Source organism: Somniosus microcephalus, chromosome 9, assembly GCF_052327205.1.
Source record: "Somniosus microcephalus isolate GS21.2 chromosome 9, FLI_Smic_1.0, whole genome shotgun sequence".
Classification (NCBI taxonomy): domain Eukaryota; kingdom Metazoa; phylum Chordata; class Chondrichthyes; order Squaliformes; family Somniosidae; genus Somniosus; species Somniosus microcephalus.
Window position 1 is genome coordinate 57,464,986 of NC_140995.1, and position 25,143 is coordinate 57,490,128.

General features: G+C 47.9%; 1 protein-coding gene across 16 annotated transcripts in view; it reads left to right on the plus strand.

Annotated features, from left to right (window-relative positions):
- Positions 1-25,143, plus strand: part of rims1a (regulating synaptic membrane exocytosis 1a) — a 1,194,810-nt gene that overhangs the window by 983,453 nt on the left and 186,214 nt on the right. For 13 of the 16 annotated variants that reach the window (XM_085996611.1, XM_085996612.1, XM_085996615.1 and 10 more), the window contains 3 exons: positions 12,463-12,575; positions 22,792-22,964; positions 23,616-23,777. In XM_085996611.1, coding sequence (XP_085852737.1) covers positions 12,463-12,575; positions 22,792-22,964; positions 23,616-23,777 — 448 coding nt within the window. The remainder of the gene's footprint in view (positions 1-12,462; positions 12,576-22,791; positions 22,965-23,615; positions 23,778-25,143) is intronic. The other 3 variants (XM_085996622.1, XM_085996624.1, XM_085996628.1) reach the window with 1 other exon arrangement.

Consider the following 25,143-nt stretch of genomic DNA (forward strand, 5'->3'; position numbering starts at 1 on the left):
TAGAAATTAATCAGCAACTAACCTGAGAGTGGTTGATCATCCCTTTAAATATCGCTGGTGGGGGGTCCTTGCAGCTTCTGAACGCATGTTCAGCTGTGCGAGGTTAACACAGGGCATTATTTCGCGCATTGAGGACGAAAATGGCAGCGCTAGCGTCAAATCAGCTTTGCACGTTGATTGAAGTTACGATCTGCCTATTCTACATACTCCTGGCGCATGCTCCCAGCACCGACACTAATGCCCTCATCAAGATGGCGTCCGGCGCAGCCCTCACCAGAAACATGCGCGAGCGGCTCGAACGCCATTTTCAACCCAAAATGGCACCTGTAGCGCCCAAACAACCTGCGCTACACAATTGCATTTTTAGCCCAGAATCTATTTAGCTGGAGTTAAGGAGCAGAATTGGAGTTGTTGCACTGCTAGGTGTATGCTATAGACCACCAAAGTGTGGGAAGGAAATGGAGGAGCAAATTTGCAAGCAGATTTCAGAAAAATGTAAAATCAGTAGCGTCGTGATAATGGAGAACTTCAATTATCCTGTATAGACTGCGAAAAAACAATGCAAAGGGCAAAGAGGTGGAGGAATTCCTGAAATTAGTACAAAGGAACTTTCTTGATCAGTATTTTTCCAGCCCAACGAGGATGGATCCAGTTCTGGGGAATAAAGTGCCGCAAATGGAGCATGTTTCAGTGGGAGAGAATTTGAGAAACAGTGCTCACACTATCATTATCATAGAATTGTACAGCACCGAAGGAGGCCATGTGGCTCATGAGGCCTGTGCTGGCTCTTTGAAGGAGCTATTTAATTAGTCCCACTCCATTGCTCTTTCCCCATAGCTCTGCAAACTTGTCTGAGGCGCTTTCGCTTCACAAAGGAGACTGTCACTGAGCTAAGTCACCTGCTGCAGCCACAACTCGAGCCTCACACTGGGGCCTGTGGCTATCAAGGCTACCATGGTCCTTAACTAGTATGCAACAGGGAACTTACAGGCAGCCGCAGGTGACATTAGTCACATCTTAAAGTTTGTAGTCCACCGCTGTATCAGGGAGGTCACCGAGGCTTTCTACCTAGCACAAAGGAAGATGTTGTGGTGGTTGGAGGTCAATCAACACAGCCCCAGGACATCACTGCAGGAGTTCCTCAGGACAGTGATCTAGGCCAAACCATCTTCAGCTACTTCATCAATGACCTTCCCTCCTGATACGCTTATCAATTACTTCATAAAAGGTGATGAGTCGAAGAAGAGATGATGAGTCGAAAGAAGAGATGAATAAGGCTTTTATTAGCTAAGAAGAGACCATGCTTCTTCGTGAGTGACTGAACAAGTCTGAACGAAACCCACACAGTGGTGGGTGGAGTCAGCTGAGGCATGCCTCCATACACAGCGCCACCCAGAGGTGGCAATATACAATACAGTGGTTTACCACATTCACCCCTTGTTTAATGTGAAGTCCGGCGGGGTGAAGGGTACTACAAGTTAAGTCTATCAGGAGGCCTTGTCTGACGTCCTGATCGTCGTGGTGGCGGCGGTGGTGTTATAGCATCCGACGTCGGGTCTGGTGTCTGGGTGGTTGGCGAAGATTCCTGGGGCTTTGGCATGCCGTCTGCAAGGGTTGGGTTGGGAGGGGTGGTGGGGGATAACAGTGGTAAGGGGGATAACGGTGGTAAGGGGGATAACGGTGGTAATTCAGGGGTACCCGAGGGTGCGAGATCTCGTATGGAGACCGTGTCCTCCCGCCCGTCTGGGTATGTCACCCAGGCATACTGGGGGTTGGCGTGTAGGAGGTGCACCCGCTCGACCAGGGGGTCCGTTTTATGCGTCCTCACGTGCCTCCGCAGTAGGACGGGCCCAGGAGAAGTCAACCATGCCGGTAGCGAGGTTCCCGATGTAGACTTCCGGGGGAAAACGAACATTTTCTCATGAGGGGTCGCATTAGTGGCAGTACAAAGCAGTGACCGAATGGAGTGGAGCGCTGCAGGGAGGACCTCCTGCCAGCGGGAGGTCGGAAGGCCCTTAGATTTTAGTGCTAAGAGGACTGCCTTCCAAACCGTCGCGTTCTCCCTTTCCACCTGGCCGTTCCCCCGGGGGTTGTAACTGGTGGTCCTGCTCGTGGCGATACCTCTTGTTAGCAGGTACTGCCGAAGTTCGTCGCTCATGAACGATGAGCCCCTGTCGCTATGTATATAGCTGGGGAACCCGAACAGAGCGAAGATGTCATTCAGACACTTGATGACCGTGGTACTGGTCATGTCTGGGCAAGGGATGGCAAAGGGGAAACGGGAGTACTCATCAACTATGTTGAGGAAGTACACATTGCGGTCAGCGGAGGGGAGGGGCCCTTTAAAATCGACGCTCAGGCGTTCGAAGGGGCGGGTGGCCTTGATCAGGCTTGCTCTGTCCGGCCTATAGAAGTGCGGTTTGCACTCGGCGCAGATTTGGCAGCTCTTGGTCATGGTCCTGACCTCCTCGATGGAGTAGGGCAGGTTACGGGATTTGATAAAATGGAAAAACCTGGTGACCCCCGGGTGGCAGAGGTCATTGTGGAGGGACTGCAGCCTATCACTCTGCGCGTTGGCGCATGTACCACGTGATAGGGCATCTGGGGGCTCATTGAGTTTCCCTGGCCGATACAAGATATCATAATTGTAGGTGGAGAGTTCGATTCTCCACCTCAAGATCTTGTCGTTCTTGATTTTACCCCTCTGCTTATTATTAAACATAAAAGCTACTGAACGCTGGTCAGTGAGCAGGGTAAATCGTTTCCCGGCCAGGTAATGCCTCCAGTGACGCACCGCTTCTACAATAGCCTGGGCCTCCTTTTCGACGGAGGAGTGTCTCGTCTCGGGGCCCTGGAGGGTCCTTGAGAAAAAGGCCACGGGTCTGCCCGCCTGGTTAAGGGTCGCGGCTAGGGCGAAGTCGGAGGCATCGCTCTCCACTTGGAAGGGGATGGACTCATCCACCGCGTGCATTGCGGCCTTCGCGATATCGTTCTTGATAAGAGTGAAGGCTGCACACGCCTCTGGTGTCAGGGGGAAGGAGGTGGCTTTGATGAGGGGCCTGGCTTTGTCTGCATAGAGGGGCACCCACTGGGCGTAGTAGGAGAAAAACCCCAGGCATCTCTTCAGTGCTTTTTGGCAGTGGGGAAGGGGTAGCTCCATTAGGGGGCGCATTCTGTCGGGGTCGGGCCCGATGACTCCGTTCTCCACCACGCAGCCGAGGATGGCCAGGCGCTTGGTGTGAAACATACATTTTTCCTTATTGTACGTTAGGTTCAGCCGTTGGGCCGTACGGAGGAAATTTGCTAGATTAACGTCGTGGTCCTGCTGGTCGTGGCCGCAGATGGTGACGTTATCCAAATAGGGGAAGGTTGCCCGCAGCGCGTTCTGGTCAACCATTCGGTCCATCTCCCTTTGGAAGACCGAAACCCCGTTGGTGACGCCGAAGGGGACCCTAAGGAAGTGGTAGAGGCGGCCGTTTGCCTCGAAGGCAGTATACTGGCGGTCCTCATGGCGGATGGGCAGCTGGTGGTACGCTGACTTAAGGTCGATGGTGGAGAATACTTTGTATTGCGCAATCTGATTGACCATATCAGATATGCGAGGGAGGGGGTACGCGTCCAGCTGGGTGTACCGGTTTATGGTTTGGCTGTAGTCGATTACCATGCGGCGTTTTGCAGTGGTTTTAACGACTACAACCTGGGCTCGCCAGGGGCTAGTGCTACCTTCGATAATGCCCTCCTTCAAGAGCCGCTCCACCTCAGAGCTGATAAAAGCTCTGTCCCCGGCACTGTACCGCCTGCTTTTGGTAGCGATGGGTTTACAGTCGCGGGTGAGGTTAGCGAACAGGGGAGGGGGGGGGACTTTTAATGTGGAAAGGCTGCAGGTGGTTTGCAGCGGGCGATTTAAAAGTTGTTGGTTGCAGACTGTGAGTGGGGGGAGGGGTCCACCGTATGCTAGTGTGACACTCTTAAGGTGGCACTGAAAATCCAACCCTAGCAGGACGGCAGCGCAAAGACGGGGCAGGACTAGCAGTTTAAATTTTTTATATTCAGTGCCCCCTACTGACAGGGTCACCACACAGTAGCCGCTGATGTCCATTGACTGGGACTTGGACGCCATAGAAATGCGATGGTGCGTTGGCAGAATCGTGAGGGAGTGGCTACGTACCGTGTCGGGGTGGACGAAACTCTCTGTGCTCCCGCTGTCGATCAGGCAACTGGTGGCGCGGCCGTTTACCGCGATATCCATCATGGAGCTGGATAGATGGTGAGGGAGGGCTTGATCCAGCGTCACGGAGGCCAGTATGTGGCTTAGTGAGTCACTATAGTCATCCGCCGAGACGGTGGTCGGTTCCGGTGACGAAATGGCGGTTGAGTGCGTTGGATACGATGGCGGCGGATGCCATGCGGCCGGGGGTACACAAAATGGCGGATAAGATGGCTGCTCCCACGGCCCGCACGCTGCGCTGCTGGCTGGCTTCCCCTTGCAGGCGTTAGCGTAATGGCCTTTCTTCCCGCAGCCCGAGCAGGTAGCTGTCTTAGCTGGGCAGTGCGCTCTGGGATGTTTTAACTGGCCACAGAAATAGCATTTTTGGGCCTGGTTACTGGGCATCGAAGCAGTTCTTACCGGAGGCTGCTGTCTCGGTTGGGTCGCTGCAGCGGTTGGTGCCGGGGGCGGCGGTCCCGTGTCCCACGGTTTCGATTGCCATGTCTCGGCGCCGTTACGGGGGTATGCCTCGAGGTTTCGGTGGGCCTCCTCTAACGAGAGCGCAAGGGCAATGGCCGTCTTCAGGTCGGGTTCCTTGCTTTCTAGCAGTCTCTGCCGGGTGTGGTCTGACTGGAGGCCCCTGACGAAGGCATCACAGGCGAGTCCCTGCGCGTGCTCCACAGCCGTTACCGCTTTACAATCGCAGTCTCTGCAGAGTGCCAGTAGCGCCCGTGCAAATGCCCCTACCGATTCTCCCGGTTGCTGCCTGCGGGATCCCAAGAGGTGTCGGGCGTAAATTGTGTTCACTGGGTGCGTATATTGCCCTTTTAGTAGCTCGAGGGCCGCCACGTACGTATTAGAGTCCCGGATTAGCATATATACTTGATGGCTCACCTGGGCGGTCAAAATTTTCAGTTTGTGATCCTCCTCTGTAACCTGTGAGATTGCGAGGAAGGATTCAAAGCAGCTCAGCCAGTGTTCAAACTTGGCTGATGCACCCACATCTTGAGGGTCGAGGTCCAGGCGTGGTGGTCTGAGGGCTCTCAGCAATGTCTGCTGTATCCGTTGCTGTTGTTGCTCCTCAGGTGTCGCCATTTAACTTTTAGCTAATAAAATTGATACGCTTATCAATTACTTCATAAAAGGTGATGAGTCGAAGAAGAGATGATGAGTCGAAAGAAGAGATGAATAAGGCTTTTATTAGCTAAGAAGAGACCATGCTTCTTCGTGAGTGACTGAACAAGTCTGAACGAAACCCACACAGTGGTGGGTGGAGTCAGCTGAGGCATGCCTCCATACACAGCGCCACCCAGAGGTGGCAATATACAATACAGTGGTTTACCACACCTCCATCATAAGGTCAGAAGTGGGAATGTTCGCTGATGACTGCACAGATAATGAAGCAGTCCATGCCCGAATGCATCAAGTCCTGGATGACATTCAGGCTTGGGCTGATAAGTGGCAAGTAACATTTGCACCACACAAGTGCCAGGCAATGACTATCTCCAACAAGCAAGCATCTAACCACCGCCCCTTGACATTCAACGGTATTACCATCGCCGAATCCTCCACCATCAATATCCTAGGGGTCACCTAGGGGAAACTTAACTGGACCAGCCACATAAATACTGTGGCAACAAGCGCAGGTCAGAGGCTGGATATTCTGCACCGAGTGTCTCACCTCCTGACTCCCCAAAGCCTTTCCACCATCTACAAGGCACAAGTCAGGAGTGTGATGGAATACTCGTTTTAGTTTTCTTCCCTCCCCGGATTCCAAACCGCGTCACAGGCTTCCATTCCCCGGCTATAAACCAGGCCTGGGAGCAGCCTCTCACCCCAGGCTCGCTGACCGCGGCTCTCTTCCTTTCCCTATCCGGACCCCCTATCACCACAATCCCCTAAATATCAACTGATCCAGGTCTAGCCGGGATGTGGAGGGCAGGGAGAGAGGGGGAGCCTGTTGGAATTTGAAACCATTTCATTTAACAACGCTTAGTATTGGTATGGCTGGTGTGTATAATTACTTAACATCTAGCTGCTTCACCTGGCTAGAGTGAAAGTTTGGGTGAGACAGCTAGCTGCTAATCACTAATATGACTTGGGCTTCTTCAGATCATTTTCTCAGGCCCAACACAAAAGCCAGCTGCCCAAGACAAGATCACACTTCCTATCAGCTGAAGCGAGGCCTTGTAATATGGAAGCATGCCTTTGGTGAACAACATTTATTGTCACTGGATTTCCACCTGGGATTCCCACTAGGTTCCTATTTCACTGCACTTTTAATATTTCACCCGAGACACGGAAGACTGAACAACCAAGTGGCGATATTCTTACTAATTGAGGTGTTTTATTCAACCCCGAGTTCTAAAGAACTCTGGTCCCAAAAAATGTATTTATTTTCATAGATGCTGATTGAGCTGTTTGTTTTTGCTTCAAATTTCTAGCATATGTAGTTTATTTATCTTATCTAATCAATCTTTACAGCCCATAGATGCACTTTTTAGGCCCTTTCGTCTTTTTTTTGGTTTGTGTGCAGTGATATTGAAAAAAACACTAGGGCCGGAATTTTCACATTGCAGAGCGTGCAGGCTTGGGGGCGGGTCAGCAGTTAAAAGTGCTGAAATTGACCGTGTCGGGAACCCGCCGTCATCCCACCGACTTCCGCATTTAACTAGGGCGCGTTGGACCCGCTCGGGAGAGGCGGGCAACCTCATTGAGGTAGTTAACTGTTTGTTGAGAAAGAAAGAAAGACTTGCATTTATATAGTGCCTTTCACGACCACTGGATGTCTTAAAGCGCTTTACAGCCAATGAAGTGCTTTTGGAGTAGTTACTGTTGGACACCGGCAGCCAATTTGGGCACAGCAAAGCCCCACAAACAGCAATGTAATAATGACCCAGATAATCGTTTTTTGTTATGTTGGCCAGGACAGCAGGGATAACTCCCCTGCTCCTCCTCGAATAGTGCCATGGAATCTTTTATGACTACCTGAGAGGGCAGACGGGGCCTCGGTTTAACGTCTGATCTGAAAGACGGCACCTCCGACAGTGCAGCACTTCCTCCGCACGTCAGCCTAGCTTTATATGCTCAAGTCTCTGGAGTGGGATTTGAACCCACAACCTTCCGACTCAGAGGCGAGTGTGCTACCCACTGAGCAACAGCTGACACACCCTTAACAGCATTTTGAACATGAGGTTTCAACTTTAACTGGTTGCGCACGGGATTCGCGGCCCTCGGGAAGCTGCCCTGTGAAGGGAAGGCGGGAGCTCAGTGGCCATTGTGCTACTTCATTAAGTGACAGCTGGAAAAAGCACATAAATACACACAGCTTACACCTGCTTCCTTGCCTAAGGGAAAGGCTCTGGCTGACACTATTTTGTGCAGAGATTTTGCTTTCAGGAGTTTGCAGATGATTTCTGCAACCTCGGAAGCCACTTTCACCACATTACAAGTCACTCTCACTACATTGGAGCATTGTGCCTCTGATCTCCACTTTACCTGGCATCTATCAGATCAGCTTGGGTGCCGCTTGTGCTGTCTCACCTTGGACCTCAGAGTCGGACCAAGATGAGCCCCAACACCAGCAACACCAGCAGGAACAGCAGCAGCCTTCTCCTCACCGACCTGATGCTCCACAGGAGAGAGGGGATCAGCAAAGGGGTGCACCGCGCCAGAAGCGATACCCCAACACAAGGTATACAGGCAGAAGATGTGCTTCCTGGACGTGACTGAAAAACAGTGCTTCAGGAGGCTCAGGCTATCTATCGCGCCAGGTACCTTGCTGGAAGAAAACCTGCTGCTCAGAGGATCTGGTGGACACTCCTTACCAATGGCCTGTCAAAGTCATCATCACCTTCAACTTCTTTGCCTCCAGCTCCTTCCAGGGATCTGCAAGATCTCGCAGTCAGCAGCTCACAAATGCATCACCCAGGTGACCGATGCCATGTTTCACAAGGCACTTTGCCACTGATGAAGCCAGTGTTACTGAGCGGGCACTCGGCTTTGTGGCTCTAGTTGGCTTCCCACAGATGCAGGGCATCATCAACTGCACACATGGTCATCAAGGCACCCCCACATCACCCATGAGTGTTCGTGAATCATAACGGCTTCCACTCCCTCAATGTGCAGCTCATCTGCAACCATAAAAAGATCATCATGCATGTGTGTGCCAGATTCCCAGGGAGCCGTCATGACTCTTTCGTCCTGCACCAGTCCACCCTACCTCAGCTCTTCACACCTAGAGGTGAGGTCAGTGAGAGTCTGCAATTTGTTGTTCACAGCAAGCATGTTCTCGTTTGACTGGTGCATTAGCTGCTCCATGCAGGTGGCTATCCTTTCCATGGGAGAGCACATCGTCGCCATTGCCCGCGATATAGTGCTGCTCATGTTGGAGATGGACTCCTCCATTCTCTGTACAATTGCGCACATCGCGGCTGTAAAAAGCTGCCAGAGCCTTGCGAATTTGTTGCTGCTCCTCCAAGACCAACTTGTTTGTCGACGGCCCCTGAGGTTCAGCATCTGCATCCAGCTGAGCAAAGCTTGGAGCATCCTGCGCCCTCTGACGAGGACTCTCCACTGCTGTCCCTGCCTCCACCATCTGCTCTTGCTCACTTGTGATGTGTGAGATACCAGGTGGCAACACTACTCTATATCTCGCTGGACCCACTGAGATGCATGTATCTGCACTGGTGATGGGTGCACGTGGGTCTAGTGACGGTGCGCCCTCATCGAATGGAGCTTCTTCTGAGGAGTCGTCTTCCTCCTCTGGCTGGACAGTGAGGGGGGAGGGGGTGGTGGACTTGATGCACCTATGGGAGAGTAAAGACATGAATTAGAACTCATGATAAGAATGTGTAACATTACCATAGGCACATGAGTGACTGTTGTATGCCGTGTGGAATATTTAATTCTGTCACCAGGTTGCTGGGAGGTCCCCCTCTCTCCGTCTCCCACCGCCAGCAACTCTGTCATTCCACTTATTTTGAGAGCCTCCTCTTCTGCTGGCATCAAATTAGTAGAGGGCCATCTTTGGCTCTCTCTCTTTCTCTCCTGTTCTACGCTCTCTTCTGCAAGGAGGGAAAGAAGAGAACTTTGAGTGAGAGTGATGGAATGAGTGTAAGGGATGTATGGGCTACATCTGTAGAGGGTGACTATGAGGGAGTGGCGTGACATTGCCAAATGGCCTCCTTCTGTGGCATTACTTTCTATGTTTGCATTAGGACGAGGGTGAGTGTCAGTGGTGGATAGTCAGTTGGGGTTGTGAGTAGGTGCATAGACAGTGAGGGATGGGTACACCTGCAAGGTAGGTTGGTGTGAGGAATCACGTGCAGGGAAGGCAGAGTGATTGGGTAGGGGTGACACACACATCAGGATGTAGTAGAATGTACTCACCTTTCTTTCCTGACCTCATGAGATCATTAAATCTCTTCCTGTATTGAATCTAGGAGTGGCCGACAGCACACCTGCTGCTCACTTCTTGTGCAATCTCCAGTCATGCCCTCTTGGTTTCTCTGGCTGCTCTTTTCCTGCTGCTGCCAGGGAATTGGACGTCTCTGCATGCTCTGACTCCCTGGACCAGGACTTCCAGGAAGACATTGGAGAACCTGGGCGCAGTCTTCGCAGCCAAAGGAACAGAGTTTGTGGTGGGGCTGAAAACAATAGTTTCAGTGTTCCCAATATTTAACTGGAGGAATTTTTGGTTCATCCAGGATTGGGTGTCAGACGAGCAATCTGACAACACAAAGGCAATGGAAATGTTGAGAGAGGCGATGGAGAGGTAGAGCTGGGTGTCAGTCAGTGTACAGAAAGCTTGGAACTAATGGGTGGATGCTGCTTGGTTATACTGTGTGGTCATCAGTGTGCAAACTAAAGATCGGAATATGGGCAAACCGTCAGAGACTAGTGACGGTTGATGGAGGTTAATCTCTCCGTGTATTCCACTAGCAGAAGCAACAAAGTCGTCATGCTTTGAAACACGGAGATAGCACAGCAATCATTGATAAATCTGTGAAAAATAAATGACATGGGCAGTGATGTGAAGAAAGATTTCCTGAATCGGCCGTGTAGACAGTGGGTACGAAAAACTGACGTTCCTGAACAGTGTTACTGTATATTATTTATAAATGGAGTGACGTCACATCCATGGTAATTATATGCACATTTGATTTGCAAGTAGTCTAAATGTGCAACTGTTAATATATAAGCTGCTAAAACATTTTGCCTCGCTATGCTGCGCAACCTACATTTTCCATCCTGGCTACTTTACTGTGCTCCCATCCTGTGTGTCCCCAGATTCTGTTTAGAAAATATGGTCACCCTAATGTAAGGACAGCTTTTGTTCTGAGACTCACTCTCTGGAATGCCGGGCTGATGTAAGTTACTGTAAACCAAGAGTGAAGGTTACGAGAAAAGATTAGGAGGCAACATTAAATTGAACCCTAAAACATTCTATAAACATTTCAAGTGTAAGTGGTTCGCTAGCGAAGAAGTTGGGCCTATTAAGGGCCCAAAGGGAAATCTTCATGTAGAGGCAGAGGACATGGCTATAGTATTAAATTAGTACTTTGCACCTGTCTTCACAAAGGAAGCGGATGCTGTGAAGGTTACACTAAAAGAGGAGAGGGGAGTTATGGACAGGATAGTAATAGATAGAGAAGACTTACTAAAAAGATTAGCATTACTGAAAGTCAGTAAACCACCGATCTGGACGGAATGCATCCTAGGTTGCTGATAGAAGCAAAGGTAGAAACAGCAGAGGCTACAATCTTTCAATCCTCATTGGCTACAGAAGTAGTACTGGAAGGTTGCTAATGTTAGACCACTATTCAAGAAAGGGGAGAGGGATAAACCAGTAATCTATAGGCCAGTCAGCCTAACCTCGGTGGTGGGGAAGTTATTGGAATCCATTATCAGCGACAAAATAAACTTTCATTTGGAAAGGCATGGGTTAATCATGGATTTGTTAAAGGCAACTTGAGTCTGACTAACTTGATTGAATTCTTTGATGAGGTAACAGAGAAGGCTGATGAAGGCAGTGCAGCAGATGTTTTATACACTTTCGGAAGGCATTTGGAGGCTTATTAAGAAGATGGAAACCCATGGAATTAAGGGGAAAGTGGTGGTATGGATATGGAATTTGCTCAGTGACAGGAAGCAGAGGGTGGTGGTGGATGGATGCTTTTCAGACTTGGGAGGTGGTTTGCAGTGGTGTTCCCCAAGGGTCAGTTTTGGGTCCATTACTCTTCAATTTTTATGAATGACTCGGGTGCAGGAAGTAGCATTATAAAGTTGGCAGATGATATGAAACTTGGCAAAGTAGTAGATAGTTGTAGATGTCAGGATGACATAGATAGGATGGTGAAATGGGCAGAAGCATGGCAGATGGAGTTCAATGCGGAGAAATGGGAAGTGATGCACTTTGGGAGGACTAATATGGAAAGACAGTTTACTATAAATGACACGAATTAAAAAAGTGTAGGTGAGCATTGAGACCTTGGTGTCTATATACACAACTCCTTAAAGGTGGCAGGGCAAGTTGATAAGGTGGTTAAAAAAGCATACTGTTTACTTGGGTTTATAAATAGAGGCATAGAACATAAAAACAGAGATCATGCTAGAACTTTATAAATTACTGGTTAGGTCTCAGCTAGAGTATTGTGGACAATTCTGGGCAGCACACCAGGAAAGATGTAAAGGCCTTAGAAAGGGTACAGAGGAGGTTTACCAGAATCTTACCAGGGATGAGGGACTTCAGTTATGAGGAGAGGTTGGAAAAGCTAAGACTGTTTACCTTGAGAAGGTTAAGAGGTGACTTAATGGAGATTTTCAAGATGATGAGATTTTTAATGGAGTAGATAGAAAAAAACGATTCCCTCTGGTGAATGGGTCAATAACCAGAGTTCAAAGATTTAAAATCATGGGCAAAAGATCTAGAGGGGGGATAAGAAATGTTTTTACTCAGACAGTTGTCGGGATCTGGAACGCTCTACCTGAAAATGTGGTGGTTGCTGATTCCATAAATAATTTTAAAAGGAAGCTGGACAGGTACTTGAGAGTGAGGAACTTACAGCGTTGCGGACAAAAAGTAGGGGGGGGGGGACTAAAGAGCCAGCACAGGCACGACGGGCCGAATGGCCTCCTTCTGTGCTGTAAGTTTCTATGATTAAATAACTGAGAAAACTGTTGCTGTACGGCAACTTTAAGTTTGCACAACATAGCATTTCCTTTGGAAAGTCAAAAACATCTTGTTTCCACAGGAAGCCGATTAGGGGAAGAGCGAACAAAACAGATGAAGGCAAAAGTGCACGCCAGCAAACAGTCTATGGGATCAGTGGCCAGTTTGGAACAGGAACGTGAACTATATGCAAAGGTAAGGATTACATAGAATTATATAGAATGTGCATCACCGAAACAGGCCATTCGGCCTAACTGGTCCATGCTGCTATTTATGCTCCACGTGAGCCTCCCATCCTTCTTCATCCAACCCTATCAGCATAACTTTCTATTCCTTTCTCCTTCATGTACTTATCTAGCTTCCCCTTAAATGCATCTATGCTATTCACCTCAACTGCTCCTTGCTGTAGTGAGTTCCACATTCTAACCACTCTCTGGGTAAAGAAGTTTCTCTTGAATTCCCTATTGGATTTATTATTCCCCCCACAAGTGGAAACTCTCTACGTCAATCTTAGCAAATTCTTTCATAATCTTAAAGACCTCTATCAGGTCACCCCTCAGCCTTCTCTTTTCTAGAGAAAAGAGCCCCAGCTTGTCCAGTCTTTCCTGATAGTTATAACCTCTCAGTTCTGGTATCATCCTTGTAAAATAATTTTTGCACCTTCTTCAATGCCCCTGTATCCTTTTTATAATGTGGAGACCAGAACTGAGCACAGTACTCTAAGTGTGGTCTAACAAAGGTTCTATACGAGTTTAACATAACTTCTGTGCTTTTCAATTCCATGCCTCTCAAAATGGACCCAGTGCTTGGTTTGCTTTTTTTATGGCCTTATTAACCTTCATCACTACTTTTAGTGATTTGTGTATCTGTACCCCTAGATCTCTCTGCTCCTCTAATACATGCCCATTCTGCAAGTTTATTAATGTTTCTTTTGGTAGGAAAGCCAATTATTTCTTGTTAAATTGAAGACCAGATTAAGGAATTGGCAAACGGGTGGGAGGCAACAGGTGGACGCCCCAACATACAGAAAAGTAGATGAGCCTGCACTGTAACAATCACTGTAAATAACTGCACCAAATTGTGTGTGACACAATAAAGACAGCCAAAGAAGGAGAGCTTTCTTGTCACCAAGTCACGTTTTGAGTATCCTTTCACTCTACAAATGTTGTTCCAGCAACAACAGAGCACCACAGACAGCAGCATGTTGTGGGGCTGAGCAGCAGTGAACATGTTGTATCATTAAAGTGCACTGCTTCGGAAATTATTGGCCCAGAAATTCGGGTCTCCACAGGTGAGTACGCATGGGGTACTCACCCGTAGGCCCAATGGAAGTGCTGGTTTCCTGCATGCACTGCGCATGCGCAGGAAACCGGCACTTCCGATCCTCTGAAAGAAGGGGTTCAGAGTTCGAATGCATGCGCAGGAGAGGCTGCGCGTGCGCATCGAACTTCGTTTTTTTTTGCAGGTTTTCCTGGGAGGGTAAGTCTCCAGAATTTACACATATAAAAAGCAGGCGTAAGGCCTGCTTTTTACAAGGTAAGTGGTGAATTAATTAAAATTAAAACATTTTTTCCACAGGTTTATTATTTTTAAATACTTTAAAGCAAGGTAAGTTTATTTTTAGCCCCATTAGAAAATAAAATTATTTTTTTCAAAAATTTAAATTATTGTTTAAAATAGTTATTTCATTTAATTTATAGTTTATTTAAAAAATGTGATTTAAAAAAAATGTATTTGAAGATTTAGTGATGCTTTGGGGCCCGTAGTATTTATACGTTTTGACAGGTCTTCCTATGAATGGGCATTCCCTGCTCCGATTGGCTCCCCATGGCCCACGTGATCCCAGGGGACGCATCGAACTAACTGCGCCCCTGGGATACGCAAGCACTGCGCGCCGGCAGCTGGAGCAGGCCCAGGATCGGAATTCCACGGGAGCTCCACAGCTCAACGGCCGGCGCGCTAGGTAAGTGCAGGTCGGGGGCTTACACCCGCGGGAAGCCCCCGGCCCGAATTTCTGGGCCAATGACTCACTCTGCCAAATACTGTAGAGTTTTGGGATTCTAATAAACTGCTACTCACCAGCCCAGGTAAAGCAAACTGTGTATTAAGTGAACACAGCTTCATTGCTCCTTGGGCAGCAGCATTAATTGTTGTGCAGTTACAGTAGTCTGATTTTAATACACTAATGTTGGCCTCAAGTCTGCAGGCTGCCCATCCCAGCGTAAGTGCCAAGATTCACCGGTGAGCTCCAGTGACTGGTGACCCTGCCATAACCTGGGCAGCGCCCACCAGTGGGTGAAAGCCGTAAAATGGGGTATTGGGTATCTGTGGCCACAATCCAGATGGGCCACCTTTGCCAGACGGCAAGTCGTTATGCCTCCTCTCATTTGGCAGAACGGTACATCACTGTTCCATAAGGAAACCCCTGGCCTGGGATTCCTCAAGCCCAACCATGCCCTCTCTGATAAGAGGGACCATGTTTTGGGATGAACAGAGGTTTCATTCCACGTAAACTGTCCAGAAAGGTTGGGACCTGGTGTGTTTGGGTCCTAGCCTAATGTCCGACCTTCTACTGCACTCGCACCGAACTCATGGCAGGAGTGCAGCGGAAGGGCCACCAATTTCCAGCTTCTTGAATTTAATTTTCCACTTTTCTGCCCCTTCAACCGCAGCCTCCATTTATCTGGCCCAAGTGGCCATTCTTCATGAGTGAACCTGGGTAGTACGTGTTGGCAGGCTATCCAACTTATGAATATTTTCCAGCAGAAATCACTGGCTAGTGATTCTGAGGGGGAATCTCCCCTTCGCGCTCTCCCCTCCCCTCCTCCCTCCCCCCTCTCTCCACCCATCCCCCTCCTCCCGTTCTCCCTTCCTCTCCCCTCCCCACTCCACCCCTCCCCCTCCTCCCTCCCTCCCCCCTCCCCATCCTCCCTCCCCCCTCCACCTCCCCCTCCCTCCACCTCCCCCTCCCTGCTCCTCCCCCTCCTCCTAACTCCTCCTCCCTCCCCTTCCTCCTCCCTCCTCCTCCTTCCCACTCCCCCCATCTTCCCCCTCACCCCCTTCCCTCCGCCACACTCCTCCTTCCTCCCCCTCTAACTCCTCCCCCTCCTCCTTCTCCCCCTCCTCCTCCCTCCCCTTCCTCCACCTCCCTCCTCCCTCCTCCTCCTTCCCCTCTCCCCTTCCCCTGCCAACTTTGCCCCCTTGAGCTCTCCGGCATGAAAGAAGGCCTTTGAATTGTGTTCTTTTAGAGGTATATAAAATTGTTACGGGTATAGAAATTATATGTGCAATATTTTAATATGTGTTGGGATTCTTCCAATTGTTATAGAATTTTTTTTTTAAAGTTCATATTGTAATTTCTTAAGATACTTATTATTTTCTGCACTTTTCTTTCTGCACACCTCCAGCAGCGAAAGTCCAGGCCCAGCAAGTGCAACTTTCAAACATCTATGCGTGTGCAAATGTTTCCATTGTCACCCGTGTTGTGGTGTAATTTAATGTTGTTGTTCTTGGGATGTGGGTGACACTGACTAAGCTGCATTCATTGCTCATCCTTAGTTGCCCTAAGAAGGTGGTGATGGGCCTTCTGCCAACAACAACAACTTGTATTTATATAGCACCTTTAACGTAGTAAAACGTCCCAAGGCATTTCACAGGAGTGTTATAAGACAATAAACTTGACACCGAGCCATATAAGGAGAAATTAGGGCTGATGTCCAAAAGTTTGGTCAAAGAGGTAGGTTTTAAGGAGCGTCTTAAAGGAGGAAAGAGCGGTAGAGAGGCGGAGTGGTTTAGGGAGGGAATTCCAGAGCTTAGGGCCTAGGCAACAGAAGGCATGGCCACCAATGGTTGAGTGATTATAATCAGGGATGCTCAAGAGGGCAGAATTAGAGGAGCGCAGATATCTTGGGGGAGGGGAGTTGTGGGGCTGGAGGAGATTACAGAGATAGCAAGGGGTGAGGCCATGGAGGAATTTGAAGACAAGGATGAGAATTTTGAAATCGAGGCGTTGCTTACCCGGGAGCCAATGTAGGCTAGCGAGCACAGGGGTGAAGGGTGAACGGGACTTGGTGCGAGTTAGGACACGGGCAGCAAAGTTTTGGATGACCTCAAGTTTACGTAGGGTGAAATGTGGGAGGCCAGCCAGGAGTGCGTTGGAATAGTCAAGTCTAGAGGTAACAAAGGCATAGATGAGGGTTTTAGCAGTGGATGAGCTGAGGCAAGGGTGGAGACGGGCGATACGGAGATGGAAATAGGCAGTCTTAATTATGCCACAGATATGTGGTTGGAATCTCATTTCAGGGTCAAATATGACACCAAGATTGTGAACAATGTGGTTCAGCCTCAGACAGATATTAAGGAGAGGAATGGAGTCAGTGGCTAGGGAACAGAGTTTGTTGCGGGGACCGAAAACAATGGCTTCGGTCTTCCCAATATTTAATTGGAGAAAATTTCTGCTCATCCAGAACTGGATGTCGGACAAGCAGACTGACAATTTAGAGACCTTGGAGGGGTTGAGAGAAGTGGTGGTGAGGTAGAGCTGGGTATCTTCAGCGTACATGTGGAAACCAACACTGTGTTTTCGGATGATGTCGCCAAGGGGCAACATGTAGATGAGAAATAGGAGGGGGCCAAGGATAGATCCTTGGGGGACACCAGAGGTAACGATGCGGGAGCAGGAAGAGAAGCCTTTGCAGGCGATTCTCTGGCTACGATTAGATAGAAAAGAATGGAACCAGGCGAGTCCCACCCAGCTGGACGATGGTGGAGAGGCGTTGGAGGAGGATGGAGTGGTCAACTGTGTCAAAGGCTGCAGACAAGTCAAGAAGGACGAGGAGGGATAGATTACCTTTGTCACAGTCACAAAGGATGTCATTTGTGACTTTGATGAGAGCCGTTTCATTACTGCGACAGGGGCGGAAATCTGATTGGAGGGATTCAAACATGGAATTGTGGGAAAGATTGGCACGGATTTGGGAGGCGACAACACGTTCATGGACTTTGGAGAGGAAAGGGAGGGTGGAGATGGGGTGGTAGCTTGCAAGGACGGAGAGGTCAAGGGTTTTTTTGAGGAAGGGGCGATGACGGCAGATTCGAGGGAGAGGGGGACAGTATTTGAGGAGAGAGAACCGTTAACAATGTCAGCTAACATGGGAGCCAGAAAAGGAAGTTGGGTGGTCAGCAGTTTGGTGAGAATAGGGTCGAGGGAGCAGGAAGTGGGTTTCATGGACAAGATGAACGCGAAGAGGTCATGAGGGGAGATCGGAGAGAAACTGGAGAAAGATGCGAGTTCAGGGCTAGGGCAGGGGGGAATCTTAGTGGAAGTTTGGCTCGGTGGGCAAGGGGAAGGAAGGGAAGTGGCAGAGGTAGCTGAATGGATGGTCTCAATCTTAGAGACAAAGAAGTCTATGAACTCCTCACACTTGTTGTCGAAGGTGTGGGTGGAGGAGACAGGAGAGGAGTTTAAGAAGACGGTTAGCAGTAGAGAATAGAAGCCAGGGTTTATCTTTGCATTCCAGAATGATTCTGGAATAGTGAGTAAGTTTGGCAGACGAGAGTAGGACCCGATAATGCTTTGTGTGGTACAACCAGATCTGGTGGTGAATGGCTAAACCAGTTGTCCATCATATCCGTTCAAGTCTGCGTCCCTTAGACTTATGGGAGTGAAGATGAGGGCTGTACCGGGGTAATGGCCAGAGTGAGAGAGAGTAATTGTTTTAACAGGGACTAGGGCATCAAAGGTGGTGGGGAGGGTGTGGTTGAGCAGATCGGTAGCTGCAAAATGTCATGGTGAATGGAGAGCAAAAGGCTGGACAGTTGGGATTTCATAAGTGCAGTTCTAAGAGAGTTGGGAAGAGAGATTTTTCCAGGGGCGGTCACAGAAGGAAGTAGGGTTGGAGGCGGGGGGAAGGGGGATGTGGGTGGAGAGCGATACGAGGAAATGCTCAGAGATGGCCTTATCTGCGATTGACACGATGGGAGTAGCGAGGCCACGAGAGATGGCAAGGTCGAGGGGGTGGCCATGAATATGGGTTGTGAGTTTTCATGGAGGGAGAGATTAAGGGAGGATGGGAGGGCAGTGAACTCAGAGGAGAGAGAGCATGATGAATTGAGATGGAGGTTGAAATCACCGAGGATGAGAAGTTGCTTGGTGTAGAAGCTGAGGGAGGAAAGCAGTGAAGATATCTCGGTAATAAAATTTTTGTTGTACTTGGGTAGGCGGTAGAGAATGAGAATTTTAAATGAGAGGTGAGAGAGGTGGAATAAGGTGAGATGCTCAAAGGAGGAGAAAGTGCCGGAGGAGTAGGGGGACAGACCAAGGTGATTTGGTGATGAGAGCCACACCGCCACCATGGCGGTCTGGGCAGATATCATCACCCTTCAGCCAAGTTTCCGTCAGGTCCATGATATCGATGCAATCATCCACGATAAGCTCATGGATGGTAAGGGCCTTATTCACAAGTGAACGGACATTCTGGAGGGAGATGTGGAGAGGGTTGGTGATGTTTGACCCACTGCCAGGGTCCACAGGGTCAGCGCTGGGGGTAGTGAGTTGGATGGGGAGGAGATTGGCGAGATTAGCCCCCAGCGGGTGTGCTGGGCGGGAAGGTCGGTAAGAGAGTAGGATGGGACAGTTCGGGGTTGCAGCTCGTGAGGAGGCAGCGACGAATATCACAGTAGGCCTTTCGGAGGATGCCAAGAGAGGCACAAAGCGAAGCTGTAGGCTTATCTAAGAGGGAGTCAAGCCTGGGACAGCAGCAGGAGAATAGGAAGGTCAAAGAGTAAGTAAGGATTTGGGAGGGCAGAATATCCGAGAGAGGAGAAATGAAAGGAGGCAGAATGACAGGAGAGAGCAGTCAGGGCAGGATAGAGAGAAAAGGAAAAGGGGGATGAGAAAAGTGGAAATAGAAGTGAACAGCTCGGGTCTGGAGCGGCAGCCAAAGTGCGCACGCAAATGGACACAGGGAAAAGCTCAGGTTACATTGGCCTGGTTATGTAGTAATTAATGGGACACATATTTCCTGGTAGTAACAGGGAATAGGTTGGAGACAATAGTAGGGAGACCAGAGTCAAAGTCAGGGGTCCCATGAAGGAACAAGATGGAGCCAGCACGGTGGAGCTAGCACAGAGCATCGACGAACCGCTGTCCAAATTCTGAAACAGGTGTAGCAGGCGAGTGAAGTCCAGAAGAGTGTAGTCCAGTGCAGAAGCGTAGTCTAGATGTCCAGAGAAGTCCAGGAGTTTGGAAACCAACTTGAGAAAAGAATTCAGCAGCTTAAAACTTGAAGCTCAAGTGTAGTTGCGGTAGCTGAATCCAGGTGACTGGGAAATGTCAGCGGAGTTCCAGCAGTTGAAGAGAGCTCAGTGAGAACAAAGACATGCAGGGTCAGGGGATGGGCAGTGGGCTCTGCAGGGGTAGCTTTAAACTTGTAGTTTGGGATAAAATGCATTCACTATCAGAGCCAGGGTACCGTAAGCAATGGAAGAAAGGAGATTGGGGGAAGAAAGGCCAAAGGATGGCAATGGATGACCAAGGATGCAGTTACAGAGAAGAGCAGCTCAGTAAGGAGCTGCCAGCCCAGGAGCCCTCGATGATGGAGCAGAGACTGAAGGAGGTGATGGGCCTTCTGCTTGAACCACTGCAGCAATTGTTTCTTCACAACGGCGTGGCTTGCTCATCATTAATGCAACCACATATTCTGGGACTGGAGTCACATTTTGGCCAGACCAGCTATGGGTAGCAGATGCCCTTCCCTGAAGGATAATCATGACGAGTTGGATTTTTACAGCAATCCAGCAGCTTTGACGGTCATTCTTCCTGGTGCCAGCGAATAAATGTCCAGAGTTATTGAAATGAACTTGGCATGGTGGGATTTGAATTCACACCCTATGGGTGTTGGGAGCGAGACTTCACACTCTGCACACGTCTCACTCCCCTTCACTTTAATGGATACCCTTCTTGGTTGCTGGTTTGAAAGGAAATCACTTACTAAACAGTTGACTTATTGATAGATTCCTGGATATATTGATAAATTCCTGAATACATTGGGGGAGAAATTCAGTATCGCCCCGTTTGGGGTGCTATTATTGGCGGTGCGCAAAGTTTAGCGCCTGGCGCTAATTATCGCCTCTGACAGCAAACTTGGCTTTTATCGCCCCTGGAGGTGATTGGAGCGCTAAATCAGATGCTACACACCTCTCATAAGGCGCTAAGGCCAAGGAGCGAGGCGCTACCTCACAGCGCTGGCGAAGCTCATGTGATTTCAGTCAGCAATGTAACACAGACACACTGGCACCATCCAGTTCTTAAAGGGGAGTTCTGACGAATGGTCATCGACCTGAAACGTTAAATCTGTTTCTCTCTTCACAGATGCTGCTTGACCTGCTGAGTTTCTCCTGCATTTTCTGTTTTTATCTTAAAGGGGAGGGTTGATCTTGCTCTCCATCCACATCCTGCTCATTGCAGCCTTGAATCTCGGCCTGAATCTCGGCCTGGAGAGACCTGTACATCAAATCTGCTGGAAAGAACAATGGAGAGAACCAGGGGAACAGCTCAGAGTGCAGACCCCATAGTCTCTTCTAAATCAATACAAGGAAGAGCAAATCAAAACCAACCTGCAAAGTGCTGCTCAGTACCCAAAACTCCTTCACACAGCGTTGAATCTCTCCAGAAGTCTCTCTCTCTCTCAGAATGTGTGGTGTAAAAATGTCACCGACAAAAAAAGGCAGGAAGTGGTCGCCTTTAAATAGCACTCCCCTAGTCCCTTTCTGACAGCAGGACGCTCCCCTCAACCTGTCGTTGCTAGCGGCAGGCGGTAAGGCAGGGGGCGCCACTCAATTTCCGGTCCGAGGCGCTAACGGGGTGTTGCGCACTCGACTGATGTCATGATCTGCCGGCGCAGGAGATCGTGGCGGTATTGTTTAGCGCCGCTGCAAAATGTCCAGTCAATTTCGCGAGAGGCTCAGATATCGCCGCGCCCGGGCGCTAGTTGCTTTGCGCCCCACTTACCGCCCTCTTAAGGCGCTAACAACTGAATTTTTCCCCGATTATATATTAGAAAGAATAACAGAGAGAAGAGTTTGTTTTAAGGTAACTACACATCTTTGAGTTGAAATGAGGTTGATAAACTATTTGACCTTTGCCCTTTTGATATCTTCTTAACCCCTTTTCGAGTTTCTGATCATAATTCATCCCTAGCTTTCATTTAGAGAAGAAAAATCTCTCTACTTGTATATTCATAACAATTATGAAATAATTTAACGGGACACAAATGGGCATTAACGTTAATGTAAATACTGGGGTAGAGTTTCCGCTTTGGGTGCAGTTGGCAATCTGAGTGCAACTTACGCCCCAAATTGCGCAAGTGTTGAGAAGTGTTTTTTTCCTTGAGTTTTTTGCTCCTATTCATTTGCATATCGCCCAACGCAAAATATGCCATGAACCAGGGCAATCGGGCAGCATTTCAAAATGGAATTATTTTTTAAACAAAATTTTGCTTTAATCATATTCCTCGATATATTTAAGGGTGGTAACTTGGTGCAGTTTCATTAATACAGCGAAAAATGGGCTTATCATAAAATAAACATTTTTAATCACAGTGTCAATCCACCACCTGTGAGTAACCCGATTTCAAATGACTGAAAATGACTTTAAAAAAAAATACAGAACTATTTGCTAGTTTGGGGTACATAGTCAGTTTCTTAGTAAACTTTAAAAAAATTACATTCAAAAGCTTTTAAAACGCGTCTATTAGCGTCCTTGCACCCAAAAGAACCAGCTTAATTTTTAGTCTCCTCGGAAGCCTACAAACAAGTGCAATTAGCAGAAGCTCCCAGTGGTGATTAATTCACCCTGGGGACATGGCCAGTTTTGTGGGCGGGGCCACCTTCTAGCACGATGTTTTTTAAACCAGCGCAAAAGATCATGGAAACTCAATTTGTGCTGGACGTAATTTGTGCTTAAAATTTGGCAGATTTTGCGTGGGTTATGCTGATTTCGGGTGAATTGCGGCGAAAAAACCAGCACAACCGAGCGGAAACTCTACCCCACTGTCAAACTGCATTATAACATACTGACCTCTTGCCAAACTATTATTGTCAATAATCTGTCCACGGATTCTACTGTAGTTCTGTAATAGTGGGCAGAGGATCTTAAACAAATGGGGCCCTGAAAAGAACCACTTTGGAGGTGCTCACTCGTTTGTAATAAGGAGTACTGACCACTTGTTACAGTTATGTTGTTGAAAAAACAGGACAGTTGAGGGGTAAATAACTGGGCAGGTAACTGGTGAGGATAGTGCTAGATTCCTGGAATTATGTAAAATATAGGGAGAAGAAAAAAAACTGTTTGGTTCTTTGCCTGAAGTCATATTAAGGGTTAATGGTGTTGTACTACTTTCCTCACTTTCAGCATCTACCATACAAAGATCAGAATAGAAGCATTGATAACGTTTCAATCAAATCATCGGACAGTGATGCCAGTGATGTATCAGCCATCTCCCGAACCAGCAGTGCCTCACGCCTCAGCAGCACAAGCTACATGTCAGTCCAGTCAGAGCGCCCGAGGGGCAGTCGCAAGATTAGGTGAGTTTCAGCTCTGGAGCTACAATTAAGAAAATCTACAATGCAGTTAATACAGCTTTAAATTTCATGCACAATGTCATTCCACATCAGTCAACGGATGCAGCGCTCCTAAAATAAATAGATATTGAACAATCAGTTGCAGCTTAGACACAGAAAGTCAGCAGGTAAAAATTAAGAAGCACATTTTGGAAAAAGGTACTTTCGTTAAAGATCAGAAGGGGAAGAAGAATATATTTGACAACTTTGCTGTGTTTGATAAGAGTTTGAGCCTGACAATCTTTTATTTGGTTATTCTGCAGTGTTCCCATACAGTTCCATTGGTTGAATTGTTACCTTTCATTTCATGCTGATGTTTAGGGACCCAATGAGAACATTTCTCTGATTTAGGAAGAAGAACCATTATCGTAACAGTATGAGCAGTGTTTTCTGTTCCATGTATATGGACATTAAGCTGTGTTTAAACTTGTTTACTTTTAATTTTTTTTGATACAGTTAGCAATGTGCATTACCTATTTTGAATGGGCAAGCAGAAGAAGGATGGCTCTTTTATCATCAGTCTGTGAAGTGAGCTGTTTGTCACACCCTGCTCCATTAGTTAGTTTCCATTTAAGTTGTTTTGATTTTATTTTGCATGCTGGGATTGTGAAAAAGGTCGAAATCCTTAGAAAACAACAGGGATGTGGCAAATAAAAAGGAGAGGAGGATATCGTGGGTGTTAGTAGACGAGGGAGAGAAAGAGACGGGGCACACGCAAAAGAAGCCAGGAAAAGAAGATCTGAAAAGGCGACGGCATTCGGCTTCTGGTGACTTGAGGTAAAGCTCAGCTGCCTTACCCTGTTGCCTCTTCCCTGATATCCTTAGTCCCCACAGTTCCATCAAAGCATTGGCCCGTATCCTTTACACTTAGTAACCCTCAGCTTTCCTTGATGCTGTGTATCCTTATTACAGTAGTAGCCCATGGGAAATAAGGAGCCCATTATGTGATACATATAGAAATCCAAATCTTACTCGGCAGTAAACCACTGTATCTCGAGAATGTGCAAACAAACTATTAGAGCAGCTTGCATTTATCACTGTGCTGATAGGTCACATTCTGCATAGTATTTCTTATATGAATGACTCGCATGTTAGAATTGTGCACTTTTGCATGAACTGGTGTGCAATGTGTGGCTGTACCATAGTTAAATGGGTGAGAATCATGTCTGCATAATTCTTGAGGGGATAATAGCCAGAATAGATCATTCTCTTCCGGCGGGAGCATATTGGGAAATTATGGGCCAAGTACCTACAGTTTCCTGAGATGCGATCCCCGTAAGTGCTGCTAACTGTAGGGATTAGGGATCACATAATCATTGTGTAATAAAAGACAAATGTTGATGAGAAGTAGGAAATCTCAGTGGCTGTAATACCAGTAAGAAGTCCACAACATTATTAGCATTTTATCATAAATCCATTAAATGCTAAACAGAGAAAGGAGTATTAGCTCAAGGCATTATTGAAGTAAGATCTGCGTGAATTGAATTTGAGTATAATTTGAAGTGTTTAATAGAGGGATAAATCAAGCAACTACAGGTCAGTCGGCCTAATGTCGGTGATGGGGAAACTTTTAGAGACAATAATCCGGGGCAAAATTAATTGGCATTTGGAAAAGTATGGACTAATAAATGAAACTCGGCACGGATTTATTAAAGGCAAATCGTGCTTAACTAACTTGATCGAGTTCTTTGATACAGTAACAGAGAGGGTTGATGTGGGTAGTACGGTTGATGTGTGTATGGACTTTCAAAAGGCGGTTGACAAAGTACCACATAATAGACTTGTTTGCAAAATTAAAGACCATGGGATTGAAGGGACAGTGACAGCATGGATACAAAATTGGTTAAGGGACAGAAAACAGAGAGTGTAGGGAATTGTTGTTTTTCAGACTGGAGGTAAGTATCCAGTGGTATTCCCCAGGGGTCACTATTAGGACCACTGCTCTTTTTGATATATATCAATGACCTGGACTTGGGTATATAGGGCATAATTTAAAAGTTTGCAGAAGATACAAAGCTCAGAAAAGTAGTAAACAATGAGGAGGACAGTAACAGACTTTAGGAGGACATAGACAGACTGGTGAAATGGGCAGGAACATGGCAGATGAAATTTAACATTGAGAAGTGTGAAGCAATTCATTTTG